The following is a 20987-nucleotide window of genomic DNA, read 5'->3' on the forward strand; positions in this document are numbered from 1 at the left end:
AAAATATAACATTTTGGTTATGAAATACTTTCAGAATAATACACATATAAATATTTGTTCATGAGATTTAGGGTGATATTAGATTAATGTCGATTTAGACATGCATGCTGATTGGCATTATTTATAATGGATTCACGTCACAACATCCATTGCAAAGTGTAAGAAAAGTTGACCATTCCTGTGTGCACAGGCAAATCTGCATAACTTTAAAAACACCCTAACAAGTTTCTGTCAGCCATTAAAAAATATTAACACTATGCAACACTTGTAAATGCTTTATTTATAAGATAGTTTGGTGAGCTAGCAAATATAATACTATCTTGTATTACCGTAAAACTAATTTTGCTGGTTTGCCATCAATTTCACGGGAGTAGCCGTGTTTCAAAGTGAACTCTCTTTTGATGTAGGCAAATAATAAATCTGTGATTAGGAATATTTGTGCTGTGGCAAAAGACAAAGTAACTCCAAAGAAAAAGTTTGCATTTGCAGAGCCCGAGTAGATCCAGAGGTGCCAGACTGTTGGCCCCAGTGCTGACGTGATGATAAATGCACAGGCCACAGTAAATTTCTGCTGCATAACTGAAAAAAAAGTGGTATTTGAGAATTCAAAAACTTAAAAAAATAAGATGGAAGTAGTTTTGTGTAGGATGGTAAAAAAATCCACTACTTATGCATTAAGTATCTCTGAGATAATCTTGAATCTTCTATAGTCTTGTCTGGTGGTTTAATTTCATTAAGAGCAATTTTTAAGCATAATTTACTTATTTTGAAATGTACAAAGTTTTAAACACTTACATGAGAAAAGATGTTTCCACATAGGTATCAAGGCCATATAGAATCCGACATCCCCAGCACAGGGATATGACCTGAATATTGTGGATAAGACAATCAGAACCGTAGCCAGTAGAACAGGCTCTTTCCGGAATCTCAGTGTGAGAGGTACAACATACAGAGCTAGCGCATTAATTTGAAATGCACAAACAAATAACAGCCGGAAGTGCTCAAACATTTCAGTGAAGAAGTACCAAAACACTCCAATATTTGGCTTCAATTCTGGAACTGATAGTCTGAAATAATAAAAAGTTTTGCATCAGTAAAATTAAGTAAAATTTATTGTATAAATTATAGAAAACTTATGCCATTTATAAAAAACATAGAGCTCACAATTTGACAATAAGTGCAACCACCTTTTTCTACTTTAATGGAGCAAATAATTTGAGAAAGGAAAACCAATGGTTAATAAATAGATAACTTACATAAATCCATATGTGTTGTAAACATAGTTATAGGAACCATTCATTATGTATGCTGAGATGAATATCCAAAATCCCCATGACAACACAAAGTACAGCATAGTTCTGATGTAGGAGCACTTATTGCAACCTTTGTTCATATCAGCCAGTAGAATGGATATTGGTACGGTAAGTAGTATAGGATATAGTGCCTGGTGTGTAGCCAAAGCTATGAACACACAAGCCACAACCCTGCGGCCACTGGTCGCTCCCCACAGTGCAACTGCTACCAGAAAATTCTGCACTACAGTTGTTGTCATACCAGCACAGTTCAAAACTGAGTATGGATTGAATAAATACACCGTTAGCACATACTCCGACGTTTCAGACAATTGCGAGTCTTTGAGGAGCAAAGTCTTCGATTCTTCAGCAACATCTTTAAGGTTCTCCTCTTGACTTGTTTTAAAGATGTTTATGAATACTTTAGACGTTTTATATAGTAAATAAGCTGTCACGAGATCCAAGATGGTAAAAAGCAGAGGTAGAAGAAATGGCACTCTTTTAAGTAAGAAATGAAAGCATACAAGTAGGATAGGCGACTCGTGGAAAGCGTCGCCCTCGTATGGGTCAATGTTATGATCGTAGAGGTAAACACCTTCTATTAGACGCTTCCATGAATTCAGAGGGGTAGCAATTTCCACTCTATTCGCAATTATTTGCCAGTAGTCCGAGTATACAAGCCAAAGTCGGACTAGACCGGCTAGTAAATACTTGATTGATGTTGCCATTTTAAAGTTGATAATTTGTTACTAACATCACTTCTTGTAAATCACAAATACAATATTTTTTAAACAGAAATGAGGTCCATTTCCGTTAATATAATAAATAAATACATAAAAATCTACAGATGTCGGATGACAATCCTTGTGTTTGTGAAATTGACAAATGACAATTATGAATTGTCAGTTTTTTTTTTTTCATATAATGGCACTTCGGCTATAACCATGGCCAGTGTCGAGTATAATATTATGGCGGGAAAACAATATTCTCTAATACAATTTTTTATACATTATCGTCAGGTCCAAAGTCTAAGTATAAAGTCAATACAGTCAAGAAGTCAAGTCGGTCGATTCAGTAATATTAATATTATAATCCTACCAATATTACACATTAAAAACCCAGATAACACAATTTTAGGAAAATAATATAAAAACACAACATCACTCTTTCACATTCTCCCAAAAACTCCAAATTGTCACTTTTGAGATATTATGGGCAATCTTCACCTTCTTCTTTTTTATTGATATCTTCTTTGTGAATCGCCATGGAATCGCCAATATCAGAGTTATTTAAATAAGGGAGTGCCTCCGCTGCCGGCGCCGGCTCCCAAAAATATCAGTAATGGGAACCGGCGCGGGTAAGTATACTGCCGGCAGCCAAGATTTAAAACAACGTCCGACTTCCAATTTCTAAAGATGAAGGTTAGGTTAGTTAGGTTATATGTTCAGCGTTGGATATTTTAGTTTTTTGTGATGCATTTTTATCTACCTACCTTAGCTTTACTTTAGCTACCTTTTTTCACGACGGACGGACGGACGGACGGACGGACGGACAGACAGACAGACAGACAGACAGACAGACAGACAGACAGACAGACAGACAGACAGACAGACAGACAGACAGACAGACAGACAGAGAGACAGACAAGTGTAACGGTAAGTACTGACTGCTGAGTCGCAATTGAAAATTATTCTGGGGCTTTGGGCTATTTCTCAATTTAATAAGGTTTTAAAAAAAAACAAAGCCATAACATAATAATATTATATTAATATAAGTAGGTATAAAATACTTATTTCTTACTTCTTACTAAAAAACTTAGGTATTATCATAGACGAATTATATTATACATAATAATTTTGGCTGTTTAGGATTTGTTGGGAAAGATCTCGTCGTATGGAACTTTGAGAAAAATCTTATTGGCGACTTTTATTCCGATCTTGTTCCAATTGGCTTGAGCGTAGGGCAGCAGTTCCTTGTAGAATGTCCTCCAGTTTTCGTTTGACAAAGTTACTCCCAATCGTACTGAAAACATTAGGCAATATTATTTGCGTTCTGGTACGCTACATTTATGAAATTCATCCAATTATTATAATGCGGGCTCCACACTCGCGGCGCGAAAGCCCGCAAAGGCCGCGAGCCGCAACTGTGGAAGGATTCGCGGCTTCGCGTTCGCGCTTCGCAGCTTTCCCCGTCCGGTGTCGGTTTTTTGGCCCGCGACATTTTGATAAGCACACTCTGTAAGAGCAGCAGCAACAATGACTTCAACGTCCATTTTACTCAAACGCGGGAATGTAAAATTAATGCAAAGATTGCGAGTTTAGAGGGCCCATATTTATCCGCGTCGTGTTCCTGGCGCGTAACGCCCGTGAATCGCGGCCGCAATTCGCGCCGCGAGTGTGGAGCCCGCTTAATATGAAAGTTCATTATTTTCATCAATCATTCAAATCACATCAAATGATTGTAAAAAAATAGGAAACATTTAAAACTAGGTAAGTATCGACCACCATTTTGTCAAAATAATGATGAAATGTTGGACTTTGAAAAGTGCGCCTCATTTTCTAGACTATGTAGTAGGTACTTCATATTCCAACTTACTTATTTCCGCAAATTCGGGATTTTCATTAGTCATATCGGCCTTGAGGTCTCCTAGGTCGGGATGCATGTAGAAGCTGTTTATTCTGACGTACGTCTTGCCGTCGATCACTTCCGGCTTACCGTCTAACTTCCATGTGTAGGTGAGGTCAGCTGTAAAAAAATACGTGCGTTAGATACGAAGGTATGGTGAGATACGTATGTAGCAATCATGATGACTACAATTGTACTGAATGACCTGTTGATATTTCTCGAGGAATCTGCCTGTATTACATCCTCTTTTAATAGCTCATAGGCTCGTACACAAAACTGCGATGCTACGTCGCACCGCAAATATTTGCGAATTTTAAAGTGTTTATTATGAGATTGGAACGTTTTTTATGTAGGTACGAGCCCTTAGCCTAGCGTGCTTACACACGGCGCCGCGGTGGCAGGCGCCGTGTGAAAATGGTCTAAGAGTCGGTGGGAGGTCGACCTTCACCGATCTGATAACCAGATGAGACATTTTTTTTATCAAAAATAATTTATAAACAAATATGCCTATAATTACTTGCCTATATAAAAGTGCTCATGGCTATTTTTTAGCTAGGCAACAGTACTTTAAGTATGATTTTTGCAGGCAAATCTATATGACTGATTTTGTAATAAAATAATCTAAAATTTGATATAACTTTCGATAAATTAGCAGAACGATGGAGTCACCTATATTGACTTACCTGTTCAAGTGTTCACATCGGCTTGCCAGGTAGCTATACACATAAATGAGTAGGCAAGCCTACTGAGGCATATTCTGTGTATTAAAAAGTAATCAGTGAAATAAAATTCATTTGGTTATCAAAAGAATGAAAGTGATAAAAAAAATCTATTAGGTAAAGTTAATTTAATTAAAAATAGCCATGAGCATTTTTAGATAGGCAAGTAATTATAGGCATATTTGTTTATAAATTATACTTGATAAAAAATACGTCTCATCTGGTTATCAGATCGGTGAAGGTCGATCTCCCTCGGTCTCCTCTACTAAAAGGGCCCATAGAAAATATGTATGCAGCGGCGTGTGGTGTGTGTAAACAGCCTAAGGCTGTTTACACAGTACTCTAGTACAGTTTTTTGTACTAGGGCTGTAAAATGATAGCTACACAACGATGCTGTCGGTGCTCGAAGTATATAACTAGCTTATGCAATGTAGTGAAAGCAATGAAAACATACATTATACAAAAAGTACCTAATCTAGGTTTTCAACTCAAGAACTACCTTCATAATATACAGCTGTCTACAGTTTAACCAAGTGTTTTATTAAAACTCTTTGATAATAATCTTAAGAAAATCGTTGCTTCTCATACAACACGTTTTTCATAGATAACAAGACGTTTGAACTATAGAGCCTACTATTTAGACACGCAGTAGCGTGTCAAGCCAAGTTCAATATATTATACTCTATCGTATAGAGTTATTCACAGTGGTTCCCTTACTCATATTAACGGAGAAATCTCCCGTAGTGTTGACGAAGATGGCGTTGTATCCGCCCTCCCCCCTGTACCGGCCCGTCACGCGCACGCGCGGCGTGAACATGTCAACCTCTAAATGGAACTTGTCGTCGTCTGCCTTCAGCCTAGAAAAAAATAGGTATTGTGCGCTTTTATAATTCCGGACGTCACGTTATCGTGGACGCCGACTTCCACAATAAAACGTTGGGTACCTACGTTAAATGCCCTTTTGATTTTACGCACCGCGGACGTTTTGTTCTAGCGGTCACTTGCGGAACTAAAATTACCATACTAAATATTTACGTAGTCGGTATCGAGTATTGATAAAATATACTACAGCTTTAAACTCATAGTAGAGCTACAGAAGAGTGTAGACTGTAGACGTCGTGATGTCCTCTAACGTGCACGTTAGAGGACATCACGAGTCACGACGTCTACCACTCTTCTGAAGTTATTGTCGACGGAAATTTAAAAGCGTCTTCATAATATTATACTTCAATACATTTTAATTCTCTATGTTATCGTTTTACTGCGTACGTCCACGATATTACCGCCACGTCCAAAATTACAAAAGCGCACATTCTGTCACACTCACACATCTCAAAGTACCTATACCGCGTAACAAGCTCGTGTATAAAGCTTATTCAAAAGGATTAGGATTAAATAAGGAGGATTATTACAGGTCACCTGTTTTTCTATTTCTCGGAACTCACGCCCGACGTCGTTATAACTTATGAGTTATGGATATAAAACCATGTTATTAACTACTTATCTATATTCTATGTAAGTAAATAATATTTATTCAATTGGCGTAAAGTATAATACCTTACAAGTGACCATACAGTTAAGGGAGCATACCCATACTACGTGACCTACTTTTTAAGATTTTTTGACCCCCCCCCCCCCCTCCCCCTGGTGACCACGCGTGGTATATGCCCAAACCCCCCCCCCTTCAATTGTTCACGTGGTATTGACAAGAATATTTTTTAATCATTTTGCAAGAGTAGATACTAGATAGCAAATGAAAATAGTTTGACTCATATATTTTGTGCTTATTAAGTTATTTATTACAAAAGACTCTTTGCATGTTTATAATAATTATTACTACTTAATTACATAAGGGAATAAAAATAACGATCTCCAAAAAATACATTGCTACCCAATAGATTGCCAAAAAGAAATACTTGACACCACTAAAAAAAACTTTACTGTGAAAGTCGCAGCGTTGAATGAGCAATTTTTTTTTCTCCATACAGAAGTGAAAAAAATGGTCTTTCAGCGCTGCTACTTTCACAGTAATACGTTTATTGATATCCCAAAAACTTACATCTTGTTTACAGGCAATGAATATTGTACACAAATTAGGATTTAAACTCGGATGGCACAGGTTGGTTGATCTCTGACTTCGAAACTAAATGTGATATCGGAGTCAGTGATTCTCACAGTTGAGGCGGTTGTAAAAGAAGTACAATCCAATGTTCATGTTATTATAATTTTATAATCTATCATGTTTTTGGGTTTAGTAAACGAATACTTTTAGATAATATTTATTAAATGTAAAACATAGGCTAGAGTTAAGGATAAAAAGGTCATTTTGTGTGTGCGTGTGTGTGTGTGCGAGTGTATGTTTGTGTTTATGGTGTCCTAGCCCTACGACACGAGTGTCTTGGGTTCAGTAAATGGTACTGTCTAGGGGGAAAGAAGGGTGTGTGTGTGTGTGTGTGTGTGTGTGTGTGTGTGTGTGTGTGTGTGTGTGTGTGTGTGTGTGTGTGTGTGTGTGTGTGTGTGTGTGTGTGTGTGTGTTCAGTGTATTCGTGTGAGTGCTTGTATGAGCGCTGAAAGTGCGAGCCCCATAGCCCTACGACAGTGTCTTGGGTTCAGTAAGTAAAAACTGCTATGGTGCAAGAATTAGGGATGTTGTGTGTTTGTGTGGGTACTAAGTATAATATTAAATGTATGTTTTGACTTTTAACACATAAGACCTAATACATTGTGTCATGGTGCGAGTGTGTGTGTATGTGAGTATGTGTGTGTATGTGAGTGTGTGTGTGTGTGTGTTAGAGTGCATAATATGAACTCAGGCGGTGCATGCACCATAGCATGCACAGTGAACTCTATGTTAGGAACACATACACATCCTAAAGTATTATCACTTAGATTTATGTATAATATTGTATAATAACTAGCGACCCGCCCCGGCTTCGCACGGCCCGAGTATAATAAAATATATAGCCACTGAAAAAAATGATTAAAATCGATTCAGCAGTTTTGATTTATATTCTTTACTTATACTCTATCTATATCAGCCCGTGGCCGGTTGCCCGCATTGGTCGGTACTGCCGCAAAAGCTAAGTCTCGCAATTTTTTAATTTGTAATATCTTCGAAAATATATTTATTAAAATATATGAGTGTAAAGAGCCATATAGATCTACTAGCTGTTGCCCGCGACTCCGTCCGCGTGGACTTCAGCTTGTAGCGTGCGGTAGTTCCCGTTTCCATGTAGGTTACAGAAATGCTTCCGCGGTACGATTATTTCAAACTTCAAAAATCTTCTTATAACTTCAAATAAACTCGCGAAAAACTTTCGTTATCCTTACCACCTCTTATAGAAACACATTTGAGTAAGCGCTTGTGCGATGTAGGACGACGCACAGCGTCATCTATTATGAATTTTTGGAACTAACTTAATTTGAACAAATTTACGTATAAACACTCCTTTACAACCCCTTTTTCCAGTTAATAAGTAGCCTATGTCCTTTTTCAGGCTTTAGACTATCTGTGTACAAAGTTTCATTACAATCGGTTCAGTACTTTTGGCGTGAAAGCGAGACAGACAGACAGACAGATAGAGGTACTTTCGCATTTATAATATTAGTATAGATATTCAATTTACAATGTAATTAACGTGGTTTTATTGAATAAGGATTAATGCCGCATTGGTTAAAATCGCTTCGAAAATTAGCCATTATAATATTTTGTCGTTAAAAGTAAATGACAAAAAACTGTTATTGTGGGATATCCATAAGAGGTAGACATATACGATTGCGGAGTTTCCTGTAGACCTTTTCAATGTGTACAGCAGTACTTGGTACATTATTTTGATAAATCTCGTAGGTTTCAGCCTGCGTTTGCAATGTAAGCGGAAAAAAATGTAATTATTTACGACATCACATTAGAAACCCCAACAATAACAGTATTTCTCCACTATTTAAGGAAATTTATTATACTTATAAACCTTCCTCTTAAATCACTCTATCTATTAAAGAAAACCGCATAAAAACCGTTGCGTAGTTTTAAAGATTAAAGGGAACAAAGGGACATGGGAGAAAAACTTTGTTTTATAATATTTAGTGATAGTCTAAAATTACAATAGAACAATCAGAGAAATTAATTTCTAGGCAGCTGGCGGACCTAAGTAATTTGGTCGCGTTTAAAGTTAAACCCAACCGACAGATCACTACATGACGTTGGTCTGTCAACTACTTAGGAATCAATTTCCTCGATGGTATAGTAGGTACACTATTTTAGTCACGAGTGTAGTTCAAATTGTAATTGAACACTAAAATATATAGTAAATAAGATCACCAAGCTTGACAGCTTCACCAAACTTCAAAATGCCTGATAAGTGACAACAGTGCCTGTTTTTTTAATGGCTGGTGGCTATAAATAACCATAATAAATGCCAGTGTTAAGTATTAAATGACGAGAAAAAAATTTTCGTATGACGTTTCTCTCGGCGAAATTGACTACGTGACAAAACTCTAGACCCCCTCCCCCCTCTCGTGACCGAGCGTAGTATTTTGAAGACCCCCCTCCCCCTCCTAAATGGGTCACGTAGTATGGGTATGCTCCCTAATATACCTAGCGGAATAGAGAAACAAAGGCCTGAGCAAGAGAGATGTCACTATCAAGTATCAGTAACACTGCGTGGTAAAAAGAGACGTGTGATACATGACAGCAGCACTCTTTTTTGACGTCCAGTCGGCACGTGCCGCACGTTGACAATTTAATCTCATAGAAATCATGTTCAATCATGCTCGTGTAAGTGTATACGTACACATATTTTACACACAGATGAAACCAATTTCGGTTTCGTTTGACAGCTCGAGATTGTTGCTCTATTCCGCTAGGTATATTAATTTATACCTAGCGGAATAGAGCAAGTGACATACGGTCTACAGTTATAACTCTAAAGAAATATAATTTTAAATGTTTACCGTGCATCTTTAACAGTAGATGCTTTGAGGCCTGCTACTATGATTTGTTTCATTGTAATCGTTGCTTGTATCTGGAAATAAAAAATAATAATTTTGAAATAAATGCAGCTTGGATCGTAAAATTGAAATCCCACCAAAAACATACCTGTTAAAATGGGGCCAAGTTCCTATCGGCAAATTTTTGGTCTAAAAAAAGAGTCGAAATCCAATCCAATGCCAAGTTTAGATGCACTTCATCGATCGTTATCATTTTCATCAACAGCCTGATCCATAATCCTTCTAATTTGAACGTGGCAGGTTAATTTAATTATATTATTATCTAATTATACAATTATGAATTATTCAAGAGTTACGTATAGCACGAAAACCTGCCAAGTTCAAATTTAGAAGTATTATGGATCAGGCTGTTGATGAAAATGATAACGATCGATGAAGTGCATCTAAACTTGGTATTGGATTGGATTTCAACTCTTTTTAGACCAAAAATTTGCCGATAGGAACTTGTTTTTCTTTTTGTGCCACACCCGACTTAAACAATATATTCGATATATGGTGCTAGTTGTATTTGTTAAACTATCAATAGAAGCGAAATTTTCAAGTAAACAGTATTTATTTAACCTATATCAACTCCCAAGCAGTCGAATTCGACCGCGTAATCAATAGATTTCCAAGAATCCGCGATCGAAGGATTAATAAGCTATAGCCTATGCAGTATGCATTATACATGATGACAATATTTTAAACCAATCCTCCCACCCTTGACATCGTATTCTCATTGTATCACTGGCGTATAAGAATTTTTACCTATAGTTCGTAGAGGAGCCGACTCGCGCTTGACCGATTTCTTCTTATTTTTTTTATTAATCTACATATTATAACACACGACCTGAGTGTCAAATTTCATTACGTTAGGAAAATTGGAAGTGGTATCTAAAGTTCGTAGATGAACTAACTCACGCTTGACCGATTTCTCAAATTTCTCATTTTTTTTTAATCTACTTATAACACAATATGACCTGCGTGCCAAATTTCATAACGCTAGGACAATCGGAAGTGGCCTCTAAGGTTTGTAGGTGAACCGACTCACGCTTGACCGATTTCTTAAATTTCTTAATTTTTTGTTAATCTGCATATAACACACAACCTGTGTGCCAAATTTCATAACGCTAGGACAATTGGAAGTGGCCCAGAGGTTTTGATTAGGTACCGGTCAATGAGTGAGTGAGTGCCAAAATTAGCTATTTTCACAGGGAGATATTTCAGGATCTACTGAAGCTATATCTATTAAATTTGGTAAACTGCTTAAGTACTAGCACATAATTACGTAGGTGTAATTTTATCTTTGCTCTCGCAATAGGCACTGAGCTACAGGGGGGGGTTAAAAGTGCGTCGAAATGGTTCGTGTAAATAGTGCACGGCATGCGCGCGACCTGCTGGAACTTGGCCGCGCACTCCGTGCGCTTTGATACTACATCAGATGTCAGATGATTTTAAAAGAATTATTCTTTTAAAATTTAATTACAGAGTTTAAAGTAATTTAACCCTCCGTGTACGAGGTGGGGTATGAGTGGTATGACATACCCCAGCGCTAAAAAAATTGACAGCATTTTTAAACGAAAAAAGTATGCGAGTTGGTTTACTCAATAGCTGCAAATAAGACGTTACTGTTTTAATTCCTACCAAATATTCAGTCCTACGTTTATCACCAATTCTGTTAAATGTGATTAAAGTGCGCTGGGGTATCACATACCCCACCTAGTACAGCACGTAGCTAAAAAATTAAGTGTAACTTCTTTTGTTTTTATTTATTGATATGTTTAATTTAGTGTTTAACTTGATGAAATATTATTTTCTGGTATAACTTTTGCTAAAAATGTCTCGGTTGTCGAAAAAAAATATTTTACGAGCACTGACTGAAGAAGATGATGACTGTGACGTTGAGCTAATGAGTTTCGAACAAGAATCGGCTGGTAATGAATATCAAATCAGGTATACCGGATATGGCCTATACTAATATTTTATAGGAATACTGGGCACATTTGCAAAAAATATAATATGTCCATATTATGTATTTTACATACTAATTTTTCTGTCTAAATAACTGTCAATATTAAGGAAACTTAAGTGACCAAGATCTATTTCATATTGTTTATTTTAAATTGATATTATAAATAGGTTAAAACTAGATATACTATAGTCTTAGAAATTGAGAAGAATTTGATTGTAATAGTTTCCATTTGATTTTTGTACTGAAGAAAAGATTTCATAGTTTACAGTTTGAAGAAAAAGTCAAGTTTTTGGACTTTTGCTTATAAAATGTATTTTATAATGTAAAATTGAATTTACTTTACTTAAACCAAATCATTATTAGATATTTAAATATATTACTTATTATTTTACAATCACAACAAGGAACAATTTTTCAAATTTAACTGCCTTTCATTGTTGGGGTATGTCATACCCCACCTAGTACAGCATGGTGAGATTAGTCACCTAGTACACGGAGGGTTAAATTAACTACTTAAATAATAATGTTAACATAATAATTAATATTAAAATTTTAGAATAGTTAATGTTAATTGTTGTATATCTATTATCTATTGATAACATCATGTTTTCAACAAAAACACCAATGCCATTTTTTATTCGAAAAGCCAAAAACAATGAATAATAATAAGACAGGTACAATAATTAATGTAATGATATTATGTACCCGATCTGACTCGGTTTCCGGTTAAAGTAAAATTTGTCTGAAAACTGAATTGTTATAATTAAGCTAAATTTGAAGTGGGTTTTAATGAGCATTTTAGGTTTTATAGAAAAAAAGATTGTTTATTATGTACTGTACACCACGCACCTTTAGCAACCTAAATTACATCAAAATTAATTCAGTAGTTTTTGCATGAAAAAGAATGAAACAAAATATTTTACTTTGAGTAAGTACTTGTATATAATTTTGTTTTATATAATTCATTCGGACAAAGCTCTACCATTAATTGTAGTGCTGAAAAAGATATCGACAACCGAACAAAGAACTTTTTTCTTTTTTGAAAGACAGTTAAAAGAGAAGGAGGTTTTCAGTTTTAATGCGATCGGATTTTAATTCATTATTTAATTTATGAGTAAATACATTTTAATAGCAAAAAGATAAAGAGTAGGTTAAGTAATTAACTATCAATATCCTAGACAAGAACTCTACACAATATATTTTGGCAGATAGAAAGAACCATGGGCGTACCCAGGTTCTGGGCCAGGGGGGGCAAATTACCCAGGTTCTGGTGCCAGGGGGGGGCAAATCACCCAGGTTCTGGGCCAGGGGGGGGGCAAATCAGATTTTTCATAAGCTAGGTGTTTATAAAGAATAAAAAATTAATAATTTTTAGTTGTCAAAATATTGTAATGCAAACAAATGGCAAAAATTCGTTCTTAATTTTTATAGATAAAAGTACTAGATAATATACTTAGTAGGAACGTCAACATGATCCAGGGGGGGCAACTGCCCCCCCCTGCCCCCCCCCCCCCTCGGTACGCCCATGGAAAGAAATCTACACAATATATTTTGGTAGATATAAAGAACTCTACACAATATATTTTGGCAGATAGAAAGAACTCTACACAATATATTTTGGTAGATAGAAAGAACTCTACACAATATATTTTGGAGATAGAAAGAACTCTACACAATGTAGGTATTTTGGCAGATAGAAAGAACTCTACACAATATATTTTGGCAGATAGATAGAACTCTACACAATACAAGGTGTAACAAAAATAACTGATAATACTTTAGGATGTGTACGTGTTCCTTATAGAGAGTTCACTGTGAAAGTAGCAGCGCTGAAAGACCTTTTTTTTTTACTTTTGTATGGGGAAACTCGTGACGTTCGGGCGCTTGCCCATACAAAAGTGAAAAAAAAATTGGTCTTTCAGCGCTGCTAATTTCACAGTGAACTCTCTACAAGGAACACGTACACATCCTAAAGTAATATCACTTATTTTTGTTACACCCTGCATATATTGGTAGATAGAAAGAACTCTACACAATATATTTTGGTAGATATAAAGAACTCTACACAATATATTTTGGCAGATAGAAAGAACTCTACACAATATATTTTGGTAGATAGAAAGAACTCTACACAATATATTTTGGAGATAGAAAGAACTCTACACAATGTAGGTATTTTGGCAGATAGAAAGAACTCTACACAATATATTTTGGCAGATAGAAAGAACTCTACACAATATATTTTGGTAGATAGAAAGAACTCTACACAATATATTTTGGTAGATAGAAAGAACTCTACACAATATATTTTTGTAGATAGAAAGAACTCTACACAATATATTTTGGAGATAGAAAGAACTCTACACAATATATTTTGGCAGATAGAAAGAACTCTACACAATATATTTTGGTAGATAGAAAGAACTCTACAAATTTGGTAGATACACTTGACCAAGTTAGACGATGACTTTGACACAGCCAAAATATCAATGCATTGTTTGTACAAGGATAACACGAATAGAATACCAAAAAATATTCATTACATATTCACAGACTGACTTGAACTAATAAATTATTTCCGTATTTTGTCTTATACCTAAAGCATACTATGAATAACACCTTCGATATCTGCAAAGATGTTATAGTAGTAACTGCCTTTACTTTTTAACCGACTTCCTAAAAGGAGGAGATTATACGTTCGGCTGTATATACTTTTATTTTCTCTGCCATTGTAACAGAACGAGAAAGTGGCAATGGCTACTTACCTAAGTAAGATAAATTGAATGAGAAGAATTTAAATTTTGTTCTACCTACCAAAGGCGTTTTAAGGGAAGCAACTGTAATTACAAGACGGCCAATTTCCAGACCATTGGAACGACTTAGTCGTTGTTTAATAATAGTATCTATGGATGCTTCACACCACGTCAGTCTGGCCCTGTGCTAAGTACCTGAAGGACTTGTGTTACGGGTACCAGACAACGGAAATATATTTAATACTTTTATATTATACATATATTTAAGATTTTTATTATTTAATACACATATTTAATACACATCCATGACCCAGGGAACTTTGAAAACTTTTTGTTCCGTCGGCGGGATTCGAACCTGCGACCCCCGGCTTGAGCTGCCAACAGCCCACCAACTGAGCCACAGAGTCGGACTCGTGCACGAAGGGTTCCGTATCGATATAGAGCGAAAGTTATAGGAAAAAAAATCAAGTATCTACATGTCATGTAGCCATTATGGATTACGAGCCAAAAAGGGTAAAAAATCACGTTTGTTGTATGGGAGCCCCCCTTAAATCTTAGCTTTATGTTGTTTTCTAGTATTTTTTGTTATAGCGGCATCAAAAATACACAATCTGTGAAAATCTCAGAAGTCTAGCTAAAGCGGTTCTTGAGTAACAGCCTGAAGACAGACATACAGACAGACGGACAGACATCGAAGTCTCAGTAATAAGATCCCGTTTTTACCCTTTGGGTACGGAACCCTAAAAAGGTATAAATATACCTAATATTTAGATTAGGTAGTACACTAAACCTGTCTATTATGATGATGTAACAAGTCGATTATAACCACAGTAAAAACTTTATGGTAGTTTTAGCGCAATTAACATCCTTTTGATATGACCATTTTTAACTAGTTTTTATGTTGAATATCAAAAGTTTTTGGACACAGCATCTAATTAATCTCTGCAAATCAAGTTCCTGTTAGCAAAAACGTGATTACAAAATGTTTATTTTTAAATTCTCATATTTTTATAATTGTACCTGAAACAATGTTTGATTTTCTGCTTCGGTTACTTTAAAAAACTGTTTCTCTTTATGGCTCATTGACACAAAATGCAATGCATCATCGGAGAAATTGATTCAGAGGTAAATGGCGCGCCTATAACGTACAATTTAGTAGGGTCATATCTACGGATAATAAAAACTAATAAATGGTAGTTGTTATCTGTCGGCTAATCTTGACATAGCCCAATCAAATTGCTTAGGTGTGGATCATAAAGTTAATATTATAAATTATACCTAGCGGAATAGAAAAACAAAGGCCTGAGCAAGCGAGATGTCATTATCAGTAACACTGCGTGGTAAAAAGAGACGTGTGATACATGACAGCAGAACTCTTTTTTTGACGTCCAGTCGGCACTTATCGGCACGTTGACAATTTAATCTCATAGAATTCATGTTCAGTCGTGCTTGTGTAAGTGTATACGTACATTATTATGTGCATTCATGCCGAATTACAGCTTTGTAAGTCCTATAGTCACTGAGCAAAACCGCGGACAGACAGTCGGACGGACGGACAGAGGGACAGAAAGACGGACGGACAGACGGACAGACAGACGGACGGACAGACCGAAACTATAAGGGTTCCTTGTTGGCTACGGAACCCTAAAAATTGTCAATTTTTTGCATAAAAAATACACATTTGCAAAAATGAATAAAATAAAAAAACTGGGGATTTTATGTGTAGCCAAATATAATATTAGCTAGATGATAAAGTAGATAAGTTAGAAGGTTTGTTAAAATTATAAGGGAAAAAAATTAGTAAAAGTCTTTATGTTATAAAATGTTGGTTATGTGGTTCATCCACTCTATGTCGTCATAATTTTCATGCAATATTAACGATACGGTCATAACTCATAATCATTTCATCATTGCCTAAATTGCCTACCTGGTTCCGCGAGTAGTCGACCCTCAGCTCCTTCTGGTGGTAGGGGTCAACGCCGGGTACGCCCAGCTCCGGGATGCCGTTGGACATGGTCTGGATGCCCTCAGCCACCGCGTCCACGAGACAGTCGCTCACGTCGGGGGAGTTCCGATCACATACTTTCAGGTATTTCCCTGGAAAAGCAATGTTTTATATTATGATCCATACTTAATATTAAAAATGTGAAAGTGTGTCTCTCTGTCTGTTTCCTCTTCATGCCCAAACCGCTGAACCGATTTTGCTGAAATTTGGTATAGAGATTCTTTGGGTCCCGGAAAATGACAAATGAAATTCCTGCGCAACTGAGTTAAGGGTCATCTAGTGGTAATAATATAATTTAAATAAAAATAGCTACAGCAACTCCAAACAGAAATTCTTTTATAGCGCGAGATACCCTGCCATGTAATCTTCAAGGAGAAAAAACCCTCGACTAGACATAGTTCGGAGTTCTCAACGTACATCGCTATCCCGTCGCACAAAAAATGGTTGCCGTCGGTCTCGACTCTCGAGTTGTAATAATTTACTATTATTTATTCAACAAATGCAGTTTATCAACATAAAAAGTACCCAGTAGCCGATTCTCAGACCCACTGATTATGCATATAAAATTTGCTTAAAATCAGTAAAGCCGTTTCGGAGGAGTACGCGGCCTAACATTGTGACACGAGAATTTTATATTTATGATAAGTATACGTACTGCAGTATGAGTGTAAAGTATGGCTGAATTATGTCCTAACTGTTGGTGATGCAAGACAAAGTTATAATTTTATGCAGACTTGACTTGTATTGATTTCAAAAGCCTTTACTTTTCCTTCTTCCTGCAAAGGCTTCTGCTATAATATTCATCGCTATTTATCTACGACAATGCTTATAATAGAAACATATTAATGTAATAAATATTTAATACGTAATATGTGTAAACAAATTACGGAAACGGGGGCAACACGAATCTCGGAATCGGCTCCAACGATTTTCATGAAATTTAGTATTAGTATAGGAGGTTTCGGGGGCGATACATCGATCTAGCTAGGAATCATTTTTAGAAAATGTCATTTTATTCGTGTTTTATTGAATACCGAGCAAAGCTCGGTTAAATAGCTAGTTTTATTGAAGTTACTAAATAAATATGTCACCATGGCAACGTCTATCGCTATCCCTTTGCACAAAAAATGGTCGCCGTCGGTCTCGAGTTGTAATAATTTACTATTATTTATTCAATAAAATATGCACTTATCAATATAAAAAGTAGCCAGTAGCCGATTCTCAGACCTACTGAATATGCATATAAAATTTGGTAAAAATCGGTGAAGCCGTTTCGGAGGAGTACAGTGACTAACATTGTGACACGAGAATTTTATATATAAGATTACTCTATAATTATAGTCAAAGTCTGCAAGAAAATTCTTAGTTGAGCACCTGTTATTATATCTAACAATCTCTACACTACCTGCACATTACGGTGCAAGGGACAATAATTATTACTTTATAGTTTATACCTACCTACAATACTCTTAATTAAAAAATACACAATGTAATATAAATTTTAAATAATAAGTATAGCCATGAAAAGAAAAATATACTTAACATTTATTAAATGTGCTATTTCACATTCATGGGCGTACCCAGCGCCCCCCCCCCCCCCTCCCCCCCGCTGCCCCCACTCAGTACGCCCATGTTCACATTTAATGTTTAAATTTTGGGGTGTAACGATTTTGTTTTAATTCTGGTGATACACGCACAAGGGTCAATTAACTCAAATGCACAGAAAATTGCTTCCTCATGAAAATACCCAGGAAAACCTATACCTATTTTCTTGTGTTTGATTAATAAATGCAAATTCATTTAATTCATCGTCGCAACGGCAATTTAACAATCACAAAAACATCGGCCAAGTAATCATGATGTTAGCGCTAACTCACAAATAAAACAATCATGAGATTACAGAGATGAAACAATTCTTACTTACATCATTTGAGAGCATAAAATGTACGGAATTTTGTGGGGAAACCAAAATATTTTACATTTGCATGCAAAATAATATTAAAACAACCAGTTATTAAATATTAAACAAAACAAAATTAAATACTCACTTATATCCACGGCGCCAAAGGTGCTGCAGAAGACGCAGAACAGGAAAAGTATACGATAAATCATTTTCGAAAAAGGAATTTTTAGTAAAACAAAAGACGAGTATCACGCGAGACAGTCGGACATGGTTTGCGATGAAATCAAAGCCTCGGTGTGTTTCCTTAACATGCCGCAAACTTCAATGCCGCCTGCATAGGACCAGAAGACCTTAATTAAGATTTCTTATAAATACGGAATTATAATATGCACTAATAAATTTCAACAATAACATTGAGTATAATTTTATTTTTCGCATACAGTATGTTAATGAGTAGCGCGAAATCGAATAAATTTTTAGGCATATAGGCATCCGATCTAGGGTATTCCCCACTGCCATAGTCGAAAATTGACTAATACGTTAAATTCGTATGATATAAGTATATAAATAAGATTAAAATGCAAGATTTACTTACTTACTAAATACTTACTTCGAGGCACTTAAAATTATTATATTTATTATTTTTAACAAAAAATTACAACCGACTTCCAAGGTAAAAACAATAATAATATGAACTAAAAAGTATTAAATAACTGTTACTCTGTAATAGTGCCTTTTTCAGAATTCGTCTAAATCTCAACTATTTCTGTACATACTACAGTCTTCATTATTTGAAGTCGGTACCAGCTAATTTTATCGTGAGTTCAGTCAATGTCAGAATATCTGAAGCTTTTGGGACTGGTACCGACTTCAAAGTAATGAAGACTGTAGTACTTATGTACAGAAATAGTTGAGATTTAGACGAATTCTGAAAAAGGCACTATTACAGAGTAAGAGTTATTTAATACTTTTTAGTTCATATTATTATTGTTTTTACGAGTACCTTGGAAGTCGGTTTTAATTTTTTGTTAAAAATAATAATTTCACTCTTTTTAGTTACCTGCAAGATCTTTATACGTAAATAACCACTACGAATGTTAACTATTCACATTATGTTACGGTAAGCGAAATTGTGGTAAATGCTTGCAGTTATCTAAGCGATGCTGCAATTTAAAAACTTTTATATTTAAAGGTTCAGGAGTTCTGTTCAGTGCCTTTGGACCAAGAGACACCTTCGTATGAACTTTCTCTTATGTTTAAGTAACTAGAAACAACATTTTAACCAATATGAGTATTTTGATAAATTTCAAGCATTTCCCTCGATTGCTCATAAATCCCATCGTCAACTCACCACTTTCGTAATTATTATACAAAATCAAGATTATATCCTATACAACAACACAAGAATTTTGAAAATCGGTCCACAAACAGCGAAATAATCTTGATAATCAGCGAAAAAATGCTTCGATGCAAAATATCACGAAAAACATCAATAATTGGGTCATAATGTGATGACCCATGGCATAATTATGATTTTGATGATGATGATCAAATAAATTGATGTGTTGGCTTATGTTTTCAGTTGTTTAAACAACGCCGAAATTCGCGAACCTGTATCTATAAGGATTCAAAAGTTCTGTTGGGTACCTTCGGTTCCAGGGTATAAAATCTTACTTTTTGGTAGCAGTTACCTCGAATGCTTCAGAAAAAATTGAAATCACTATATGTTTCCATACAAATTTCAAGGAGTCCCCTCGATTCATCCAGGATCCCATCATCAGATCACCACTTTTGTGAACATGGTACCAAATTCGAGTTAAACCCTATACAATACAAAAAGAATTTTGAAAATCGGATCACAAATGGCTGAGTTATCGTTGAACATACAAAAAAAAAGATACATACAGCCGAGGATTTTTGGAAGTCGGTAATAAAAGTATGGGCTACAGTTTCCTTATTTCCAATTTGTCAATTATAGAGCGTACGATGCTTATTACTTATTAGTGATTCTTATTTATATTTAAATATAAAATTCTTGTATTTCTATAAATTGCATAATACATCTATCTACCTTATTTATTTATAGAATCTTCTTCGACATTTGTAATAAAAAGTCAATGAAGAAACAGACTGAATAAAATTTGTATATTTAAATGTACATCGGGTGACGACTTGACGAGCGGACAAAAATATAATAATATTTAAATAGTATTCGTAGATCAGAACATTTCTAAACTAAGGGCCAGGCGCCGTAGCCCGTACCACGAAACCATATTGAGACTCAAACAATCGTACGAGAATGCGGCGTCCTACTCTAAGGCTCTGTCCCCATCAGACACGGCGCGGCGCCGGCACCGTGTTACGGCACGATGCCGCCACCGTGATACGGTACGGCGCCGCACCGTGTCACGGTGCCGCGTACGGTGCGTCCCTATTCAGTCGATATTTGCGCTCGAACGAGAGTGCTTGTCTGGATAATGGATATGGATCGCGAAAAAATAATTCTCTTGTTGTTACTAAGACGAAGATTGAAAAAGAATCATTAAATATTTTTTGTTTAAAAAGAAACCGAGGAAATTTCATCTATTATTTATTATAGATAAAATTTCCTCGGTATACATTACAATATTTGCATTACGCGACTTTGATTTGTATTTTCATATTATGCCTCGTTTAAGTTTGGACACAAACTTTGTTCGGAAGTTTCACCAGAATAGGGGCGCGCGGAGCAC

The 20987-nt window shown here is 35.7% G+C and overlaps 2 protein-coding genes across 2 annotated transcripts; both read right to left on the reverse strand.

Annotated features, from left to right (window-relative positions):
* Positions 1–259: 259 nt before the first annotated feature.
* On the reverse strand, positions 260–2105 carry LOC121730468 (phosphatidylinositol glycan anchor biosynthesis class U protein). Its single transcript, XM_042119512.1, has 3 exons — positions 1257–2105; positions 796–1067; positions 260–579 (listed from the first exon to the last, which is right to left on the reverse strand). The coding sequence occupies exons 1-3, from the start codon at positions 2018–2020 to the stop codon at positions 326–328; spliced, it is 1290 nt and encodes a 429-aa protein (XP_041975446.1). The 5' UTR covers positions 2021–2105; the 3' UTR covers positions 260–325.
* On the reverse strand, positions 2028–18516 carry LOC121730470 (putative beta-carotene-binding protein). Its single transcript, XM_042119514.1, has 7 exons — positions 18401–18516; positions 16275–16444; positions 9587–9657; positions 5354–5493; positions 3888–4037; positions 3140–3314; positions 2028–2041 (listed from the first exon to the last, which is right to left on the reverse strand). Exons 1-6 carry the CDS (start codon positions 18462–18464, stop codon positions 3157–3159), a joined length of 753 nt encoding a protein of 250 aa, XP_041975448.1. The 5' UTR covers positions 18465–18516; the 3' UTR covers positions 2028–2041; positions 3140–3156.
* Between the last annotated feature and the right edge of the window lie 2471 nt (positions 18517–20987).

The sequence above is a fragment of the Aricia agestis genome, chromosome 9, assembly GCF_905147365.1.
Source record: "Aricia agestis chromosome 9, ilAriAges1.1, whole genome shotgun sequence".
In the NCBI taxonomy this organism is placed as follows: Eukaryota; Metazoa; Arthropoda; class Insecta; order Lepidoptera; family Lycaenidae; genus Aricia; species Aricia agestis.